The 22,625-nt window shown below is 41.7% G+C and overlaps 1 protein-coding gene across 1 annotated transcript in view; it reads right to left on the bottom strand.

Annotated features, from left to right (window-relative positions):
• Nucleotides 1-22,557, bottom strand: part of CCDC88C (coiled-coil domain containing 88C) — a 100,363-nt gene extending 77,806 nt beyond the window's left edge. Inside the window, 3 exon segments of the mRNA XM_068400264.1 lie at nucleotides 13,222-13,330; nucleotides 21,832-21,932; nucleotides 22,046-22,557. Of these exon segments, the coding sequence (XP_068256365.1) occupies nucleotides 13,222-13,330; nucleotides 21,832-21,932; nucleotides 22,046-22,105 (270 nt within the window). The 5' untranslated portion in view covers nucleotides 22,106-22,557.
• Between the last annotated feature and the right edge of the window lie 68 nt (nucleotides 22,558-22,625).

Consider the following 22,625-nt stretch of genomic DNA (forward strand, 5'->3'; position numbering starts at 1 on the left):
TGATTGTTCCATTTAATTTATTTCACATTCTGAATCTATTTCATGTAAGACACATAGATGTGCTTTGATACCACTCTTTTTCTTGTTTTGTGAAACTAGCTCTTTTCTTACAGATGCCCCAAACAAAACATTTCAGGCCAAGTTAAACATTTCACCTGGTGGCTTGGAAGGTAGGAATGGGGAAGAAGGACTTAAAAAAAAAAAATCATAGTCCTAGTTGAAAGTGGAATAAGATAACAGTTAGAATTATCACAGTGCATGAAAGAGTTAAAAATCCATACTATGTATCTATTTTTGGTACTACAGAATCAAACTGATGTTTGAAGTATTAAACAACTGTTGCATGAAACACCTCGGAAATATCTTACATCTGAACTGACCAGTATGAAATATTTAGCAGTATTTTTTTGCAGTTTCAGCTCTCCTCCTTTACACTCAAGTGAACTTCATTATAACTCTCGCATTAACTTGACAGGACAACAAACCTCCATGGTGAGAAAGGAGCTCCAGGTATCTCCAGACTTGTACACTTGTCCCTTTCACAATTTGTTGGTACCATATTAGGCAGGAACCATTCCTTGTCATCCCAGCAAAGAAAAAACAACAGTTGTAGATAACCCAGCAGAAGAATACTGCGGTAGTCAACCACTCCCCATCATTGGTACCAGCAGACAGAGAAGATAAACAGGGAAGCAATTGTAAGGTCACAGCATATACCTGCATGGTGCATTTACTCTTACTTAAAGGAAAAAAAAAAAACACACCACAACCCACCAAAACCCAATGAAAAATACAGTTCAAAAAAAAAAAGTAGTATTTGATGCAAATTTTTGATACAAGGGGTTTGGGCTTGTTTGTTTTGGGTTTTTTTTAAATATGGCTTTGTTTTGGGATGAAACCACAAGGACTGAGTATTTATTTCCCCAGCCTTTTCTCTGCTTTTGCAGCCACATCTTTCAGCAGCACCTCTCTACCAGTTACACAAACACAAACTGAGAGAAGTGCAACACTATATACTCAAAAAAGACTATAATGACTTAAATCTAGGGCTAACCTGATAACTTTCTTTGGTACACTGGTCAGCTGCTTTAGAATCTCAGATTCACCTATGCAAAAGTATATCACATCCAACCAGTAAGCTATAGACTCTGGTTTTGTGGTGCTGCAGAGGTACATTAAAAACTGCCATATAAAAGGCTTATTTAAAACAAATGTACTGAATGCGTCTATTTGAAACCTCCTTTGCGTATTAAATATGGTTGGTGGAAGCACCATGACTCCAGTGTATACTAAAGTTTTAAATTGGGAACTGTATGCTACCTGTTAGAGAAAGCAGAACAAATCAGGAACTTGTTTGTTTTAAGCATCATTCTGCAGCATTTAGCCAAATAAAACATTACTCTTCACTATTAACTTTCTTGACTTACAAAAGACTTTGAGGAATTAAGATGAATGCAGCCTGAGGGGAGAGACTTGCATGACTATCAGCAAGATCAAGGTGGTCTGTTTTGTTGGTTTTGGGGTTTTTTTGTTTGTGTTTTTTTTTAACGTATTTAATACTTAAGATTTTCCCTTTAGAGTCTCAAGAGGTTAAGTCATTGGTTACAAGTGTACTTCTACTTGTTTATATGCAAACTGAAAAGAAACTTTAAATTATCTGTCCTTTATAAATGGGTAACAGAGTACATGTCCGACTGCAAACTCCGTGTGTTGGAAGAGTAGAGCAGTTCGGTTCAGACTGTTATAAAAACAACTGCTTTTTACTCTGTCATGTCAGCTCAGCTCTCTCATCCGAGTGCATCTCTCTTACTAGCAGGTTGGGCAGAGCGCTCAAAGCCTCCAAAACTAGGCATCCTGCTAAACTCAAGACTGGGACAGCAAGTCAGGATGAGTCCTTCTGCAGATACTCAAACAGTTGCCATAAACACTGCAAAGTCTCTATAAATACTGATAAAGCGTGATAAATACTTTGACATTGGTAAAGACTGCAATATGCTGTCAAGGAGAAGAGCCAAAACAAACCATGATCTGGCAGACAGCTCTGGTTTCACAATAGCCAAGGGTATCAAAGCAAAACTGCTTAAACATCCTGCCATGCAAGATGCTCTGCATCTCAAGTTGCATCAAGTCAGTCTGAGAAAGTCAGTGTCACTTAAAATCAGGTCCTATGCCATACAAAGAAAGGGCAATTGCAAGTTTTTAAGAAACAAGAGGCCAAACTGTGGCTGTGTCTTATAGAGACAAGCCTTCAAGCAATAACAAATGATTTGAAATTTGAATCCCTCAATTGCATAGAATTTAGAACCAGCAATTCATAAAGAGAAAGGGCTAAGTGAAAAAGGGAGATCAAAATCACCTTTCCAATCAAGATTTTGGCTCAGGCTACAAAGGAAATGCATACTGGAAGAAACACAGGAAAGCTCAACCAAGTTTGAGAATTAGAACAGAGCACTGTGGTTTAGTTTCTTCTGCATGACTGGAAGCTGGGAGCCAGATTAAGTGCCAGACCACTGAAGTGTAAGCAAGTCTTCTAATAATGACAGCTTTTGTGGTCCTCTACTACAGGCTCATTCCTTCTGCATGTAAAACTGTAAAGATACATCCATTCGCTGTTCAGATAAGCATTTGCCACAAACCTTGAAAACCAAGACAAAGCCTTCAATGCTGCCACACAGCTTTTCCATATTCAGGAAAACACAGAACACACAATGTGGGTTTTTTTGTTTCATTTGGTTGTTGGAGGTTTTTTTCTTTCTCCTTTTTGAAAGATCAAAATTGAAGAAGTGACATTAAGACATTTATTACATTAAAAGGCAACTCCTTGTAGTTAAATTGTGGTTCTGCTTTGAAGTAACTACACAGTCTTGAGGGACTCCAAGTATCTCAGACAGGTAACTAGTCAAATTAGAAGTTTGTTTGTTTTTTAAAGAAAGTGAAGCATGCTTTACTTTTAAGGTAACTAGTTCTCAGGACTGATTCTGTTTCTTTGGAACCTTCATCCTCAGAAATGAGCCTTTTAACATAAATAGTAATACTGCATTTAATATCAAAACTTAAAGAGAAATGCGCCTCCTTCCACTTTCTCGTGGTAAATGCTTATGCCTCCTGTGGGACTCCATCCACTTAGCTTTACTGTAACACAGCTGCTCCAAAATAAACCAGGCATTAACCTCAGTGCCACCCTCTCCTTTTCTTCTAACACACTGTGTGCCAAGCAGGTCTTTCTGTGATACAAATTTGATGCTGCACTCCCTTACAAATACCTTTCCAGTGGAGATGTTATAGATGTGATCACCATTTAAAAAAAAAATCTCTTTAAAGTGCCACAGTGAACTTATTTTTCTTCTTTTGCTTCTCAACCTTACAGCAAAGAAGATAAGACATTTTTTAAATTAGTTCTTTTACATCAGGTAAATAAAGGTGACTTTTTCTAGAGGAAGAACACCACCTATTGTAGTTGAAAAGTTTAAAAAAACATTAACAGTCTACTAAATAATCAGTTTCACAGAACAGGAAGATATTTAAACGGAATTCATACAATATTTTCCCTTTGTGCAAAGACCGCAAGTCTTTCCTACCACCTCCCAAAGGAGCAGATGTCTATCACTTATCTTGATCACCTAATAGGTGCTAACGATGTCATCCTAAGTCTAAAAAACAAATTAAACATCTAGAGACTTTTAATAATGCTAATTATGAAAGAGTACAGACAGTGACAGTTCCACAGGGGCCATTTCAGTCTGCTGAGCAGATTTTTATGGCCATACGAGGACCCAGCAGAATTTAGACACTTAACTCCCCTTCAGCTCCATCTCTTACTCATAATGGAAAACAGGAAAGGCATCAGCACACACACAGCTTATACTCAAACAGACCTTCTACGCAGCTGTAAAAAAAGTCATTCTGCTTACTTAAAGTACAGTGCACACACACATTAATTTGCTCTTTAGAGTTTGCTTTTTTAAAACCCTTTCTTTTTAAAAAACCAACATATTTGCAAATGGGAGATGCATGCATGCATCAGCAAGTGACAGCATTTCAATTTCGGTGCATTCACGAGCAGGTGCCTTCCCTAATTTGTGCTGGCATAAAGTCCATATGCCATGTAAAGCAAGAAATACACCCTTTCCTGCGGTTTGTCTTCAGCAATGAAACTAGCACACTAAAACTTCCTCCTGCCACCAGGTCTGTTGCCTCCTCAGGTCCAGAGACCAGCTTGGAATGGTAAATCCCATCAGTCTTAACCAGTAAGTGACTCCACAAACTCCACACCCATTTCTTGGCCCAAGAGCATTCATGTTTGCCAAAAGTACTGGAGGTCAACATAAGCTCAAGCAGATCTGTACATTGCAAAACACATCTTGTTTTCAGAAGTAAATACAACTCTGCATTTGGATACGATGCCTTATCCAAGATCTCCCACACATTTCTTAAACTGATAATCAAAAGCACAGATAAGCAACACTTTAGAAGAAATCCCAAATATCCATCTCAGATGAAAACACACTGTGGAAGTATCGCTTACAGTCATTTAAAAAAAGCAGTGTACAAGAAGGTGAGAGTTCGTTACAGACCTTAACAAAAGCTAATTACAAAGCTATTGGAGCAGAAAGCCTAGGCCAGCGCAGTTAGAGGCACAAAGAGGCACCTTTGCTCATTCTGCACCACAGGGTCACAGATGTCACTGGAACTGACCAGAACAAGCCTTGACACCAAACCTTAATCCACAGAGTTGTGTAAGAGCAAGACTGTGGACTGAATCCAGTGTGCCACAATACAGCACGTGACAATATCCTCAGTAAAAGCCACATTGGATTAAACAATGTTTTGACAGACAGAACATGTAAATAAAACAAGAAAATAAATCACCTTCATCTGCTACCTGCCATTAAAAAGCAGAAAATATTTGCTTCGAGAACTGCTATGCAATTAGGGGGTTTGTTTTGCAATCATACTTCATACATTTGTGTAATTCATCTTCTTGTCTCTTTAAAGACTTTTTAATGAAAAGGACTAAATGACATGGAATCCATTACAGAAACACAAGCAATAAAGCAACCATTAACTTTCATTTATTATCTTTTAGAAAAAATAAATCTCAAAGCTATTTTCAGCTACAAGTGGCATGCAGGCTATTTTCTAACTTACCCAAAATTGGTAGGTTCTACAAAACTCAGTTCCTTCCTTCACAAAGTTTCAGCTGACAAAAATGAGACATTTGCCTGAAATCTAGGTAGCAGAACTGAACATGGCTGGTTAGACTGAACAGTGACTTACGCCTTAAATCTAATATCCAAAAATATATATGTAGCAGAGGACTGAAATACCCTGTGGTTTTAGCATTGGTAATCACAGCAATAGTCTAGGAGATTAACATTAGCCTTGGCTTTCATTAAGAAAAGCCACACACTCACATTACCCTTTTTTTAAGCCATATAAATGACAGTGGATGCGTTCTGTAATTCAGACATCCCAAGAATTGTTTTCAATGTCAGAGGTTAAGTAAATACTGCTGTGTGGGAACTAAACAGCTATTCCATACTGCAAAATTTTTTACAGGTCACCTCCATTTGCATCCGTATTTTAGGATGCTGCTCCTCCTCTCTTTTCTTAGCTCGGTTTCTTCATTTGTCTGCACAATGAATTCACACACCTCTAGCTTATTAAGCAAAACAAAGACAAGACTACACAGACACATGCCAGCCTATTCTGCCCTTTCCCGTATTCTATCTCCAGGAAATTAGAGGCAATAAAACAGTTTAAAAGCCAATCTATTCTCTTCCATCTGTTTGAGGTCACTATTTCATTCTGTATTAAAATGCATGTGGAGCCTCAGGGGAAAAATATGTCTCCTTAAGCTCAGTCCTCCATTAAACTTCCAGACATAATTCAATATATCAGCTGAAATGCAGCCTAGAATCACAGTCAGTAATCTCAATCAGGTGTCCGACAGCATGCTACTAGCCACCTGAAATGGTAGCTCTCACCAACCTGGGAACATTTTTCAAACTGACTTCTGCAGAAACTTATTTCAACTCTGGGGCAGAAATGTTTTTGTCTAGTTCTTCTGGAAACAAGCAAGACAATTCTCACTAAAAAAGCATCAGAGAGTCTGGCTGGTAGTGATGAGTCAACTGCCTCCGTCTCTTTCTCACTGAAATACTTGGCAACAGGACCTATACAAAACAATCATGATCTTTGTGATTCTTACATTCGTTCCACTTGCAGCGAAGTGGTACCACTACTTTCAGGTGAAGGACTAAATCAGAGACTAACATCACTGGTTCAGCATTTCCCAGAATGCCTGTGCCAAGACTAGCCATTCCCTTGCCCTGCACCCACCACCGCAATTAACTGAACATCTTCACAATACCAGTCTTACACGCAACTTCCACATCTCACGATCATGCTACTGCAGAACAGAAAACCTAACTCAAAACATTTTTATCACCAAGAAGGCCTCATTACGCTAAGTACAGCAGAAATACATACAGACAGTCTGTGCCTGTAGCAAGTTTAAACTAACTAGAGAAGTCAAATGAAGAATGAGTGGAAACAAACAGGGAGCTAATAAGGTCCTACTCCAGGTTGTGCCAGTGGCAGAATCTCCTGAGTCCTAGCCCACTGCCTTACTGAAACAGAGCATCTCTGCAACAGTACCTTTGTACTAACTTATTTGTCATACTAACTTATTCATTGTAGAGTTGTGAAAAACACTAAGATATAGAGAGGCTCAGCAGCTGCTCACCATTGTTTCTTTGTGCAGCTATAAGTTAAGGCCACAAGAACATGTATGTTACCTTTGGTATGTGCAACAATACAATTGCCAATGCAGAAACAATTCAGGAGACTGTACACATATAGCCTGTTCAACCGTACAAAAAAGGGAGAGAACATACACTTAAGAGTGCGTGAAATCAGCAAAGTACGTGAATTAGAAAGAGCTTATCTTTTGAAGTTTCTGATATCTTGTTCTCGAGAAAGCCAACATTCTTGGTTAATATTCTTGGAATGTAAAGCTCAAGATGAGGAAAGGTTCCCGCAAGTCAAGCTGCTCAACTAAGATTTCTAGGGAACAGGAATCAAAAGAAAGCAGTCACCCAGGCATATGGTAGTTTAGCACACCAAATGGACAAGCCTAGCAATAAAAAGTTCAGTTTTATATAATTCAGTAGGCCATTGTGGGTACAAACTCTCAGAACAGAGGAATGCTTTTTGACTTCAGGCTGTGCGCATTTATGTGCATTTCTAGCATTTTGGTGTTTACTTTGCTAAGGACTGGACTACTAGCCCACTAGAACTAGCCTGCCTAGTAGGGAAAGATTTCAACTCACAGAAGAGGACATTCCTACTTCCAAAACTTTATTTATAGCTTCAGTACAGTTGCCAGTTCATAACTTGTGCCCAAATCTGGAGCTCAGAGTTTGAATTCCTTTTTGCAGTCCAGTCAAGAGCTCTAAACCTGACTCGATGCTTCAACTACAGAAGCAGGAGTTGTTTATTGATCTGGAAGCTGCTGGTATTGCAAGACCTTCACTGACCTACCAGAAGAAACAGCTTTTGGCCCAGCTTGAAGACAAAATGGTCTCTCTTTTCTGGAGGATAGAAACACAGCACTACGCCCCAGCGTCAAACCACTCACAGCAACAGCCAAACTCACAGCAGCCAACTCCCTTTAACGTGCCTGATAAAAACCCTGCTGCTTGTACTTGTTTTACACAAATATAGAGCAGCCAAGTAAAAGGAGAAGGACACAGATCTGAAGAAACATGCCTTAAAAGTGAGGCATCCTTGCTCACCATTATCTCTGAGCCCAGCTAAGTAAGCTTAGGTGGGGAGAGTAGGATTTGTGGTGATATTAAGTCTCTAAAAATTCAGTGAATGGTTTCATCTTTACTCCCCCATATCCTCGCTTTAATGTAAATGCTAAGGGTTATAAGTTTCTTATTGAAGCTGCTCAAGCCACACAGTCACAACTGGTTTCAGAACTGTCTCTCAGTATGATTTTTTTTTTTTTTTTAAATTGAGATATTTCCAACGTATTTAGAAACATGAAGCAATCTGCTAGGTATTTAGTGGCCACAACTGGAGGAAATACAGGCAACAAAAATACAGCCATGACCACATTGCAGTATTTCTTCCAACAGCACTCCAGATGTGGCCATAATAACCATGCAGGGACTCACCAAGGGATGATAATCTTTTTCTTCTTCTTCTATCAACATCAAGTTTTTCATGTAAGTGGTAGGAATTTTTGCTTGAGTGCAGTATATACTGTTGGAGGGATTACTGGCATTTTTGAAGGTTAGGAAACTAGCTGACATCAAAATAGATCCTTTCATAAATTTATTTTTTTATAAACTGCTATCAAAATTACTTTTAGTTCCTTAGAAAAACCCTAACCCAAGAGCTGACACATGAGCAGAGGAAGGACAGCAAAGCCACTTCAAGATTCCCCTGCTAGCCTGCCTTCAGCCTCTTCCAAAACTCTATAGGTCTAAGCATGTTCTCCAAGCGTTGCAGACACCAGTGCAGCTGCTCTTACATGGACACTTCAAGTACCAGCACCTACAGGATTTAAATATTCCCTACAGCATGGCAAAGGGATAGGCCAACATCCCTCAGATTTCCTAGATTCTTCTTCCATCATCACAAGTGACAGAACCAGCAACAATAATAGCTCTTGCATAGGTTGTTGCAACTTAAGGGTGTTTTTTTTTTGTTTTGGTGGGGTTTTTTTTTTGTTTGTTTGTTTTTTAAACATTGCCAACAAGCTCTGCCAGAAACAGGGATAGTGCCACACCACTATGAAGACAGTTGCCACAGCTGGGATTAATCACCATGTCGAAAAGAATCACAAGGCCCGGGGGAATTAAGGCCATAACAACCCACTGTTAACAAGGGTCAAGTGTGTTTATTTCAGTGAAGCAAAACATCATTTAGTCTTGCAGTACTCACACCTGAACTATATTCAAGCCAATTTAACTGGACCAGTAGAAATGCCTTAGTGGAGCTCACAATAGAAGCATTTCAAAGTGAAGGCAAAGCTCAGGAATAGCAAGCTAATTTCATCTGTGTTGCACTGGGCCAGCCAGTGCCAGTTTAAGGACCAACACGCCCAATTATGTTATCAACACAAGGCAGCAGATGACAGCTGGAGGTCAATCTGTTCCATATACACTGGTTAGCTGTAGTATGGGGTAAAGACTTCACCCTTTGACCAGGATGCACAACACCTGCACCAGTGAGAAGTGGATGAGTACCTCTTCTCCAATACACTCAGTTCTCTCGACTCCTTTAATCAACATCCTCACTGCAGTTACAGACAGTAACCTGTAATTCTCTGTACTAAACTATTCCCTACAAAACCATTTTGAACTTCAGTTTAAAGACAGACAAGTGTCTGAATTCAGTCAGCGCAAGAAGAGATACATAAAACTCACACTATGAGCAATGAACACATTCTGCCATGCTCAGCCCTTTTCCAAGATATGGCACCAATTCCAGAAGTTTTAAGACCAGCTGCTTCTCCAGTGAACCAGTGCTCTAACAGTTATTAAATGCAATTAATGACAAATTCTCTTGAATGCTCATGAAATCCCACAGCAAAATGACTCATTTGCCTGGTTTCAAAAGAGGGATGAGGGGCCATAAATTTGACCTGGGTCCATTAAGTGAAAGGGAATGTAAAATGTCAGGGCCAACACTGTATTTTTAGAGCTTTTGTTTATAACTAGTAACAGACCTGCAAAGGTGCAACTGCTCAGAGAATGGGAAATGCAGAGACATTGCCTGCTACCACCAGTAACAAATATTAAATACCCAATTAAAAAAAAAAAACAAACCACACAACACCAAAACCTCAATTTTAAAGAGTCTTGACAATGTTTTTCCTAGCTGCCATCAGCAATCCAGTTTTATGCAGCTGACAGTTGTGAGACGGCAACTCTTCAGAAAATTGTTAATGAACAAATTCAGTTAGCAAACTTTTAAAAATGAGATGTTTTTACATCTGGGAAAAGGCTTCTCCATTGCATTTACCCCTCCCAAGTTACACCTGCTGAAGCACAGATAGGAACTGATCTTTATGGCTCAAATCAAAGCCAAATTCCGCTACTAACCTGATTTGTTCATAGTCATTCCCAGCACAGGCTCTCAGCCCCAACACTTTGAAGAATACCTGGATTCACACTGCTGGATTAGACTTGTCCTTGTTTTCTAGAGTAATATTGTCTATATTAATGAGAATTTTGCTTTAACAAAGAGATTAGCTATACAAATGTATGAGAAAACTGATATTATACACAGATATACTAGACAATTACATGATCTGAAATGTCAACTAGCTTCTGAATATCAGAGTTAATTTTAGTAGTCACTTATGTCACCTTCCTCAGATACAGTTTACAGTACCATGAATTCACGTCATTCTTGATTGCTCCTGCCCCCTGCAGAAATGGGCAAGTATTCTTTCATACCTACCAGTGTCCTTCAATAAAGCATGAGGTGGCGTTTTCCTCTAGGAGACCCGGTCTACCAAATTCAGTAACAGCCATAAATTTGACGTGGGTCCATTAAGTGAAAGGGAATGTAAAACGTCAAGGTCAACACTGTATTTTTAGAGCTTTTGACTCTCTTGAGGAAGCAGCAAATTTGTGTTCCTATTGTTTGGCAGGAACCTTCCCCCCAACTTCCAGTCTTCATCCAAATTTGACTGCATGTTTTCAGTCAGTAAGACACTACCCTCATTTTAACTTAAGCTAATGTATTAATACTACTTCAAAAAGTGCCCACAACTTCAACCTGTTTAAAAAAAAAAAAAAAGTCTAGCATTCAGGAGAGAAGAGGCCTAGCAATATTTAATTTATTCCAAAGCATCCATTTGTTTGCATGTTGAAAAAACTAGTAAAAGCTCCTTATATCAGATCCTAAAACACAACAAACCCTCCAAATATCTGAGACATCAGTACAGACATGACATTATATCAGCATCAATCACACACAGAGCTCAGTGACAGCATAGATGGCCTTAACTCCTCCCAGACTACGGCTGCACACCACCACATGAAAGGGAATCTCAGATTAGCACCAAGACCTTGGATTTGCCCTGAAGATGTGATTGTGACAAGGACAATTAAGTTTCTTGTATAATATCATCATCACAATAAAATGTGATTTTATTTTAAGCTTTGTTGTAATTACACATTTTCAGGACTAAATGCCAAGAATGATCTGCTCTCACAACTGCTTTGTTTACATACAGTATATATAGTCTTCATGCAGCAAGATTAATAGTACTTAATTTCCTGGACTACAACAGGAACAATCGCTGTTATGCCTGCTACTGCAAGCCTCAACTACTGTTTCCCATTGAAAACTCTGCGTCTTAACCTATTTTAGTTGTTGCTAGCTTTATTGGATTATGATTACACAGCTCAACAGCTAGGTCAACAAGACACCAAGCAAGACATCACATGATTCTGAATCACTTTTCTTTTTCCCTGACTCTGATCTCTCTTCGGGTACTCTTAAAAAAGGCTAGATTATCAGCTCCAAGACACAAAGAACTTGCATGAATAAAAAGCTTTAGAGTTTCAACACCTGAAGGACCAGACTCTCAGACTATAAATCTTGTGGGGGTGAGGAGAGAAGGAGAAAGACTATCCTGTCCTTAAACATGGTCCTTTTTGCTTGTAGACTCCATATACATTTACACTGTTCAGTGGGTAACAAAAAAAGCCTTCAGTCTCTAGTTATGACCAAAAAGAATTTCCCCTTAGAAATCACAAGTCTCAGGAATGACATCACATTGCATCAGCGTCTCCAGTTTTCTACAACCGAGACACAGAATCACAGAATGTTAGGGACTGGAAGGGACCTCGAAAGATCATCTAGTCCAATCCCCCAACACCTGACCTGACACAGGTCAGCTGTCTTCAGAAATACATGATACCCTCCTACATCATCTCAAACCTGAGTGACACACTTCATTTTTCTAGCAGGCTGCTCAGACTTGCATGGATGAGCCATCCACCCCATCTGACTTTCTCACAAGTCCCTCTCTCTTTTAGGCTTCCCTAAGCAACTCCAGAAGCAGAGCAGTGGCAATAACACAGAAAAGCAGTAGGCAAGCTCTGGGAGAAAATGGCATCAAAAGGCACTACCGTAGCTAAGCATTACATCTCTTCCATATTTTGAAGCCAAAGCCAATACAGTCTCTTCTACATATACAGAAAAGATGAAGTGTCCAGGATGAGCACACTGACATCAACTCCTAGAGTATAGTTGTTCTGTCCATTGTACAATTGAGACACGTATGCACAGGAGTATTTTAACAGTCCTCAGTGGTTTCAGCCTGTTTTATACTGAACAGCATTCAAATCTGGCAAAAGATGTGTAAAAAGAAGCAGCAGAACAGCTACCCCTCTCACTAAGGAGTCTAAATATACACAAGGGTGTGTATACAGAAATTCTATTTAGAGTAACTGAATTCACTCCTTTGGCTTTTCAGCAGCGTCCAACACGCAAAAGTGCTCAGCTGTCACAACCCTGGTTTTAGGGGAGCACTGTTACAGCAGAGGAACACTGATGATCAGTTCAAGGATGTCACCTAAGAAGTGCACTATTTGTGAGAATTTGCAGTCATTCCTGCACTTAAGCCTCTTAGAGGAGTACAGAACAAACAACTGCTTTAACACCTAAAAACAAGTACACAGCATAAGAAGTCTATCTTCAAGATAAGCACAAAGTTATTTTTCCTAATTAATAGTATATCAATTTGAGGTTTATATTCTAGCACTAAAGACATTTCTTCGTAATGATTTATTTGCTGGCAGCCCTTTTAAAAGAAAGTTACTTGGTTTAAACAAGTTTTATGCCCAAAAACATTACTCCAATTTCAGCAAACCCCTTCACATACACACCCCACAACCCCACCACAAAGCCTTTTTACTACATGTATCTCCAAGTGCTATCACAGCCTTTGAGCACAGTTTCTTCTTTAAAAAAGAGCAGGGCAAGGAAGCAGCCTCTGGCCATGAGGGATAGAGAAGGTAGCCATATTGTCATTTCATAAGGGAAGCATGGCTGAAAGTACTTTTACACAAACAATTTCCTCTCCATTTCCTGTAGCAAGCTTCTTTTTGAGCCACCAGCCCTCGAACTAAGCTGAAACATTGTAGCAATCACCACAAATCAATGAGCAGAGAGCAGAAATCTCACCTGATAATAAGTCTTAATGTTTCTGACTAAGATGGTCAGGTTTTGAACACGAAGATAGGTGTCATTATTTACGTGCTTGTTTACACGTTGGTTCGTTGGTCGAGGATCTCTATTAAAAGAGGAAAAAGAAAAAGTATTACTAGTTTACTCAGTGCTAAGACTTAGCATCTCAATGATGTACCATTAGGAAATCACTTAAAAATTTACCCATTAAATGCACTGACATAATTATATGGGACACATATACATTAATTCATGATAGAGTAAGCTCATTACCTTCGCACCTATGTATAACTTGGAAATCTTCCTGCATGCCACAAAGTAACCTACTTTAGGTTAACCCACACAGCAATTCAGAGCAGCTTCCCTCCTTATTTATACTTCCCCGAAGCAAAGAGCATATTTTAGTTTGTGCACACTAGATCAAAGCAGTCTCTGATAATAAGGGGTTTATCTTATTCAAATAAAGGGAAGCCTAGGAAAGACTACCATGCCTTCCTTGGCTTTGGAGTTTTACAACAAGAGGAGGGTGTTAACACTTGATCAATGATCACTGTGCAAACTGCAAAACCCAGAGGTTACCCACTGAAGTGAAGGGAAAAAGGAGCACTGCACTTTCATTATACCTGCAGCATAGCCAGATCTCTCTTACACCCACTGTGTCACAAAAAACAGCTCTGCTGGGCTCCAGTCCTGCTGGGCTCCAATCCTACTGGGCTCCAAGATACAAACAAAATACAAACATAGGTAGAGCTATAAGCAAGACGGGGAAAAAAGTTGGTAGAAAGATTTCAGGGAAAGAAGCCTAAAGTTTTTGTTTGATTTTAAAGGAAGCAAATCAAAGTTGTACCTGAAACAATTCTATTTCTAAAATTAAAAATAAAACATAGGAAAAAGCTACAAATAATTTAATATGAATGTGCACCTTCAGATTCTCTGTGTACACTCTAACGTTGCAAAAAAAGGAACTGAAAACCTTTATCTGCCAATAGCATAGATCAAAGCCTGGAGTTTCCCCTCTAATAAAGACTCTTATCAGCAAGCTCCTACACAATCCAAACACCTGCCTCCCAGAGCTCTGCTTGGGCTGTTAATTAAGCCATTCACAGCTCTCCCAGGGCCAAATATTGAACTCAGGCATTGACAAGGAAATGAGAGGAACAGATCCAATATTTATTTTTAAAATATATCTGCTAAAGTTTACATATGTATGTCAAAGAGCTTTTTCTTTATCTTTTTAAACGCACAATCATCCCAAAGCACCTCTCTAGTGAAAGCAGTGCTATATGTATAAATATGACAGAATACATAGATATTCCAGAGATAACAGAAAACTGCCTTGACAGCAGATAACAGACACAGTATTTATGTACCAGGTTTCAAGCAAACTGAAGTGCAGATGACCAAAACTGCCACTGACGTAACCTAGCAAGACCCCACCCACAGCCTTAACAGCAGCAAAGGATTTTGTATGCTGATTGGCACTGTAATAAATCATGAAAAAAAGCAAACAAAGAGAAGCAACTGTAACAAGCTTTTAAAGTAAAATCAGTAATAAGTACTCTATTTTACTGATGCTCAGATTCAGAAGTGCAGAAGCCATACCCATACACAGTTTGACAGTATGGGTCTTCAGCAACACAGCAAGTTGGAGACGTGTAAATGGCACCTGGGCTTGAACTCAGAGAGTACCTTGCCTTCAGTACTCTCTGAGCAGATGCTGGATCCTGAATAAAGCTGGATGTTTAGCCTTTTTAGGCAAGGTCACGACAACAAACCAGGAAGCTAAAAGGGAAGAAACATACAGTAAAGAGAAGCTGGACAAAGAGAAGAGTCAGCCTACAGTTCTCATTTCCACGTGAAAGCTCACATAGGCAGCACGCTGCCATGCCACTGTCTGGCAGTGACCCAGGACTATAGCCAGGAAGACAAAGGTTTGACCGTTTAGCAGAGCAATACTCCACAACCCTTCCCAAAACTGCACAAAGTAAGGCAAAAATCCACAAAATGCACCCACAGGCCACAGCAAAGGAGACTCAATTTCTTCAACAGCTGTAGGCAGTGTAACTGCAGGACTTGGAGAAGGTTTTCAAAAGCACATAAGACACAAAACAACTCCTCCTTCCAAGACAAGACCTGCTCATCTTTTGGCATAGCAGAGCTAGTCATCTGTTACAAGAACATAAGCATTGGCAGGACTGGGCCTTCAGAAGCAATTCTGAAGCTTTTATCCTATCATCTTCATTAAGGGTAATTGGTTGCTCCAAGAGCCCTTAATGCCACTGACCTCAGGGTCTTCTCAACCTGGAACCAAGCCACAGCACACAGTGTCACTCTCGCAGTCCTGCCTCTTCCCCACAGACAAGGAAGTTAAAAGCTTTTCCAAAAATGGAACGTCATTTGAAAAAATGACAGTTTGGATTTCTGAATATGTTGTGTAACCAACTTCATCCAGCACCTCAGCTCACTTCAGAGAGGACCCGTTGCACAAGATGTGAAAGGCCAGCACAGCCTACACTTTGAACTACCACAGCCCTTATTGTCTCCACAGGGAAAACTAAACAATTCCTTCTCAACAAGCAATATCCCATTTCTTCTTCATTTGTTACCATATTTTGTCTTAATCCTGGATCAGATATGCTCCAGTACTGACTACAGCTGTCCTAGCTCCACAGCTGAGAACGTGGAGGAGACCCAGAAAGTTGCTCTTGGGTTCAGTGGGAGGTTCCCAATAAGACAGATTTATTCTTTTCCATTTACCAGGTAAACTCAGCTTTATCCAGTTGAAATGGCAAAACATCTTTTGACCTAATAAGCATGGAGATGAACGCTTATAAGAATCAAGGGTTCAAGGCATGTGTTTATTCAGAAAGAATATATTTGTTGCATTTTTTTTCAAACATTTTCTGTGTCAGACCTCCTGTCTAGAATAACCGTGCTGTGTTATGCGAGGAGGTCAGCTGGATCCCTCTTGCTGCTGCTTTCTCTGCGTCACCCACCCAGCTCCTGAGATGTCTTCGGGGACATGGAAGGGGAGAGCCAGAGGAGCTAGGAGAGGCTGCAAACGTGGCTTCTGCTGCGGGGGCAGACCCAGGCCTGCCTGCTGCCCCCTCCCCAAAGGGGAGCAGGGAGTGGCCCAGAGGTAGCCAGGCCCAGTGGCTCAGAGCGGCCCAGAGGCAGGCAGGCCTAGTGGCCCAAAGCGGCCCAGGCCTTGCCACAGGGGAACAAGGACAGCACCCTGAGACTGAGCAGGCCTAAGGTAACCTGCACTCAGGGAAGGAGCCAGCTGCCAGAAAACCCACAGCCACACACACTTACTGATCTCAAAAGAAGTGAAAAAGAGAGGATAAAAAGCTAGGGAAATCAAGGTACTTGAAACACTACAACCCCAATGGCCTGATCTACAGCCAGGAAAGGGAAGCAGAGTCCTCAAGATAAAAAAAAAAAAGCACCTGAGTAAAGTCACACAATAAGGGCAAATTCTCTGTTTAAAGATGTTTCTACCTTAAAGAAAACAGAGCTGTTGGTACCACGCTCTGCTCATTACAGCACCTGTTTGGCTGGTGACACTTGTTTATGAAGAAAGCAACTCTTTCCAAGGATCACATTGAAAATTAAAGAGAGATAATTTGCAACACTAACCAGATAACCCAAACAAATCCCTGTCTGAATGTATGTGAAAATCCCTGAGCACAATCTCAGTGAGATGCTTTTTCAGACCTTTGGTGTTTGGGTCTTTCCCTTACACACAAATACAATGGAAACTACAATGCTCTTTTTTAAAAACCACCTACCCCTCAGGATCAAGAGTTCTCCAAATAAGACTGAGGAAGCATGACTGATTTGTGACTAAGGGAGGTCCTCTGCAAACTAGTAAAAAACATCCAAGCCAAATAAACCAAGGGAATGTCTCAAACCTCACTATATACTCAAACATTTTAAAGTCATCCCATGGTTTGTACACCTTCTTAGTGACTTTTACAAGAGTGTGAAGGAAAGGAAGGGCTGGGAGACAGAGGCTGAGTGACAAGTTCAGCCCGCACGGGGCTAGAAGCACAACTGCTTGAAGATGTAAACCCTTAAACCACCACTTAATAAAAGTAACAAAAAAATAATTTCACTTTCAAAACTCAAAATGACAATCCCAGTCAAGCAATTTCTGATAAGTAATTTTGATGAGTATGGGGGAAGGGTTATGAGATGCCAGAAGGAACCAGCTGTGCCCAGCATGCCCAGCATCCTGCAGCACTTCGCTCTGCAGGTAACTTGCTAACAGAAAATACACCACTCTTGGACCAGTCTAATTCTCCCTTCCTCTGACATGAAGTGGGATGAAGCCACTGAAGGCTGGAGGGGTTTTTAAGTTGCCTGGGAAATGGTAGAAAAATGCACCTTTGAATACGATTTTAAATTAAACAGACTCATAGCTTCAACCTTCCAGTATTTGTGCCATTTGCAACAAACCACAAGAAGTGGGCACTCACAACGTGGCTGTTCCTGTCACATGGTCTAAATTAAAGAAGACAGATTGACAGTACCACAAACCATGACAGTTGCGATTTAAACGGAAAAACCTATTATTGTGCATTTTTATTATGTGGTTTTAATACAAGCCGTTTATCAGATGTATTCCTAATAAAACATTCAGCAAACAGGAATGCATAACAGAAAAGCGGAGTCTACCATCAATTCAAAGAATTAGAACAAGTCAATATGAAAACACTTATGTGCTTGTATGCCTGCACATGTAAACCCCCACACCATTTCCCAAATAAAGCTTTCTATAAGAAGTTAAACAGGATAAATATTTGCTTATCCTTGTAGGTATTATGCCACAGCTGCAACTGTAGCACTGAAGGCAGTCTATGCAGCATTGCCACGTGCTAGTTTCATACCAGGAAGTGACACACAATTATCTGAAAAAAGTTCTTTAAAATTTGTCTGCAGAGAAGCTCATTAACCTGACACACATAAATCCACCATAAACACAGCAGCTCAGGACATGGCAGTTCCACTTTGAAGATTAACAAACACTTTTTTATGCAGAGTATTCAGCCAGTACTGCAGGTCTGCAAAAATCAACGCCTCCCTCATGCGTGATCAGGTTGGGGTACACACTTGGATGGAACACAGGAACAGGAAACCACTCATTTACAGCAAAATGACTTGAAGAAACATTTGTCTTGTTTTAAAATGTAAGTGGGGAAACCAAATGCTTCTGTCTGCCTCTTCCTATTAGATTTAACTGGTTAAGCTGCTGGGCACCACTACTAAGAACTAAGCAATTCTCAACTCTCTTTTTAGAAGTGTCTTGCTTTGTTACGGATCTCCAGCAAGCAAAGGGAGCACCAGCAAAGCCCAACAGCTGGTTATCTACTGACCACATTGTGGCCAGAATCTGCCTAAGCCCAGGTCAGGTCCCCTTCCTCTGCCCTTGTGCTGTGGCTACATTTGGTGTGCCTGAGCAACCTACATTATCCAGGGCTAGCATTCCTGGGGGCAGTTCATTTCTGAGGAGGATGGAGCAAAGGCACAGCCCCATTTTCACCTCCTGTCATGCAGCCATCAGGGACCTGGCAGGCAGGAAAAGCGACAGATGTTACATATCTCTCTGGCAACACAGCTGCCTTGCTGATATGAACCCACCACCTAAAAAACATTGACACCCCAAGATCAAGTAGTTGGGATCTTCTCCACCCACTCTAAGCTGCCAGACAGCATTTGGGCAAAATCCAACCTATCACAACAGAAACTAGAGGATGACTGAACTTGAATAGCCCGCTCACGCCTCAAACAGCTAAAGCCTTACTTTCACTCAGCAATCTCCATTCAACAGGTATATCTGGTTTTCTTCACAGATCTACCTGGTTTTTTTGGCCACAGATTAAACTTAAAATCTGCTTAGCTGCAGGACAAAAATGTTTTATTTTTAATAATGAAATTCACAAGAATTTGGCTTTCGAAATCTTCACCGAAAGAAACCTGTTGCTCTGCAGCAAAGTACTGCATCACACCTGGCGTGTAGATGCAAGCTCATGTGCCTGTGTTATTTGTGTTCCAGTAAGCAGGCAAGCAGGACATTTAACCTAAAAAACTAAAAGCAAAATAACACGAGTGAGGAGACAGCTATCCGCATCGGGAGCCCACTCTTTCACTCTGCTACCCCCGCTCTCTGCACATGTGCGCATGCATGCACTTGTGCTTTCAGGCAATCAACACTATCACGGCATGGCATATCAAATTCTAGCAGATTTATCAAAGGCCCTCATTAATAAAGCAAGAAGAAACCTCAAGCTGAGCAATGCAAGTCATCTTTAGGGACCTGGACTTGAAAAAACTGATGAGCTAGCAGTTAAAAAAAAAAACACATTTATTTTCTATTCTGAAAGCTTCCCGGGGCAGAAACACACCTTGCAAGGCTTTCCTGATTTGCAAGCAAGCAGTAATTGCATTGCAATTTCTAAAGGTGAAGTCATGAAAAAGTGAAGGTCAGACAGCACCTCTCCTGCACCTTGCTGGGTTGGGATACATAAAAACAACCACGATCCTTCCTACAGTTGTGGGCTCTTGGTTTCAAGCTTCTTAGACGCCATTAGAAACACTGCCAAAGCTGCCTAAAAAGGGGGGAAAAAAAGCCCTGATTGTGTATAACGTGACAGTTTCCTACCCCACATCACTTGTGCTTTCTCCACTTAAGCTTTCTGCAACGCTGCTGGCAGAGATGTCTTTTGGAAGAAACCAACTTCTTTTCCTGACTGCTTAAGGCAAGCAAACATGCCAGGACATTTCTCACAAACACATGATACCCGACAAAATGCCAACTAGTGTCACTGCACTCAGTCAGCCCATCTTCCTTATTTCAGTGAGATCTTATCGTTCTGCTCCTTGAGCCCAGAGCACTGTTAAGTTGCTTCATAGACTTTAACAATTTTACATCTCCTTAGGCACATTTCAATGGCCACACAAAATATTTAAGTTTACATACACCACCCGACAAAGCCCTTCTAAAACACATCACTCATAAGAACACCACAGTCATTCAGAAGCCACATAACTTCAGCCTACTTAATACTTAGTCGCTCTTGAATTTTGTTATTAAGTTAATTTTTCTTGTTTTGAAATAATAAGATTCTTTCACATATTAGATAACACTGATAGTTTAGTTAGTTAAACCTGCAGCAGACCCAACTGCTGCTGTTCCTTGATTGGTTGGTCATCTCCGTGCCAAACACAATGGTCATAAATTAAAATCCAATTTCCCACATCTTGGAAAAGTACAAGTCTGGATATGAACACTCATACTCAAGGCTTTAATTTGCAGAAAGTTATCTTTTTAAAGTGTAATTACTCCTTGAGAAATGCTGGAAATTACGTATTCTCTTTGCACCAAGTTTCTATCCCAGCTAACTACAGCACTACTTTGTTATCTCCCGCTTTGAGATTGATCTGGATTCTGTTCTGAATTATGAATCCTCACCAGCTTCACTATCTAAGTTCCAATTCACAGTTTCCACTGTTAGTAACATCAAACTGGAAGAAAATTTGATTACCTTTTCAGATGGAGCAGCCAGGTACCAGAAGATAACAAAACCTGCCAACTTGAGTGTGTGGGACATTTTTTTTAAGTTATTTTTCAAAAATTTCACTTCAAGGTTCTAATATCAACTCTTCATTTAAGTGCTTGGACTTGGCCTACCGTTGCAAATCACTAGTCAAGCTTCAATTGCTTTCATTCACTTAAAAGAGTGAAGTGCCAAAATGGAGTATTTCCAAAGTCTCCTCCCCTGAAAGTCAAACACTTCTCCCTACAAACTCTTTATCAGACACATTTCAGGTTATTTAAAAGCAAACACAGAGATGACAGAAAACATTCAGAATCTGCATGCAGCAGATCAGCAACAGGAAAGGATGTGGTTAAAATATGTACAAGTTCTAGCAACAGTTCATTTCAATGTTATGGTATTTTCAGTGTTTACTCTTTTAACCTATTTCTAAGTTTCCTCAAGACATATCCTTACAGTGCTGCCCAAAAGATGTATCACTTTAGCTTTCTTTTTGCCAAATTATGTATTTAATATCAAAGTTTACACAAGAATGTAGAGAACTTCAGATGAAATCTTCCCAGTAAAGCTTCATATGATACAGTACTTTCATTTCCTTATTTGTACTGCCACATACCTTCTCCTAAAGCATATATGAACAACTAAGAAAAAGTAACTGTGTGGGGAAAAAAGAAAAGCAAAAAACATACCCCCCCAAAAAACACCCTAGAAAAACGTTAAAGCAGATCTAGAACTGGATGAGTCTAGGTTTTGGGTTTCTTTCCCACCTGTTTTTGTTAATTTCAGATAGCAACCAAAAGGAAAAAAAAAAACACGCAAAGCCAATGCTGTCGCCCCACACCCCGTCGTCCCAGCCTGCCCGCTCGAAAGCTCTCCCATCACAGCCCTGAAGGCGCTGCCTCGCTACAAAGCGGCACCCAGCACTGGCAGAGGCCACCTCCCCCTCCGCAGACCGCCCCCACGCCACCCGCGGGCGAGCAGCCGGGGCGCGCCTGGCCGCCCCTCGGCGCGGGGCTACCGTCCGTCCCCCCTTCGGGAGCCCACTCACATTTGCAGCATGATTTTGTTCAGGACGACGCCATCCACCAGCTCCATGTAGACGCCGAGACTGTCCTCGTCGCCGCTCCCCAGGGCCCCGAAGGTTTTCACCTGCCGGGAGAAAGGACAGCGGGGTTGGGGGGATGGCGGGAGGGACCATTGCCCCCCCCGCTGGGCCGGGGCCGTCCCGCCGGCAGCCTCCCCGCCGCCACCCCTGTGCTCACCCAGGTCACCAAGGGGCTCTGCAGGAAGAGCTCCAGGAGCTCAGAGACGGTCACGTCCATGTCGCCGGGGCCCGGCTGGCGGCGGCGGGGGGAGGCTGCGGGAGCGGGGCCGGCTCAGTCGGGAGACAAAGGCGCGGAGCCCATGGCCCGCCGCTCCGCTGCCCGCCGGGCACTGCCTACAGGGGAAACAATGCGCGGCTCATCGCTCCCCCGCCCCCGCGCCGGGGGGAGACGCGGGGCCACTCGCCGCCGCTGCTGTCCCTCCTCCCGGCAGCAACAGGCCGGTCTTCGCCCGCCGCGCTCGCCCTGCGGCCGCCCGGCCCCCACCGGCAGGAGGAGCTGCCCGGGCAGGAGCAAGCCGCGCTAGGAGAGAGGGGCGAGGCGGAGCGGGGCAGCAGCGAACTCCCCCAAGGCCGGGAGCAGAGGCGCGAAGCTCCGGCGCGGCAGCTCCGAGCGACCAGTTACCCCTCTGCCTCGCTCCGGCCGCCGCCGCGGCGCTACCTGCGGCGGGGCGCGCCCTTGCCCCGGCAATTAGACCCGGGCCGCGGCAGCACCATGACGGGCACGGCCCACCGCAAAT

This window comes from Nyctibius grandis, chromosome 4 (genome assembly GCF_013368605.1).
Source record: "Nyctibius grandis isolate bNycGra1 chromosome 4, bNycGra1.pri, whole genome shotgun sequence".
Taxonomy (NCBI): Eukaryota; Metazoa; Chordata; class Aves; order Nyctibiiformes; family Nyctibiidae; genus Nyctibius; species Nyctibius grandis.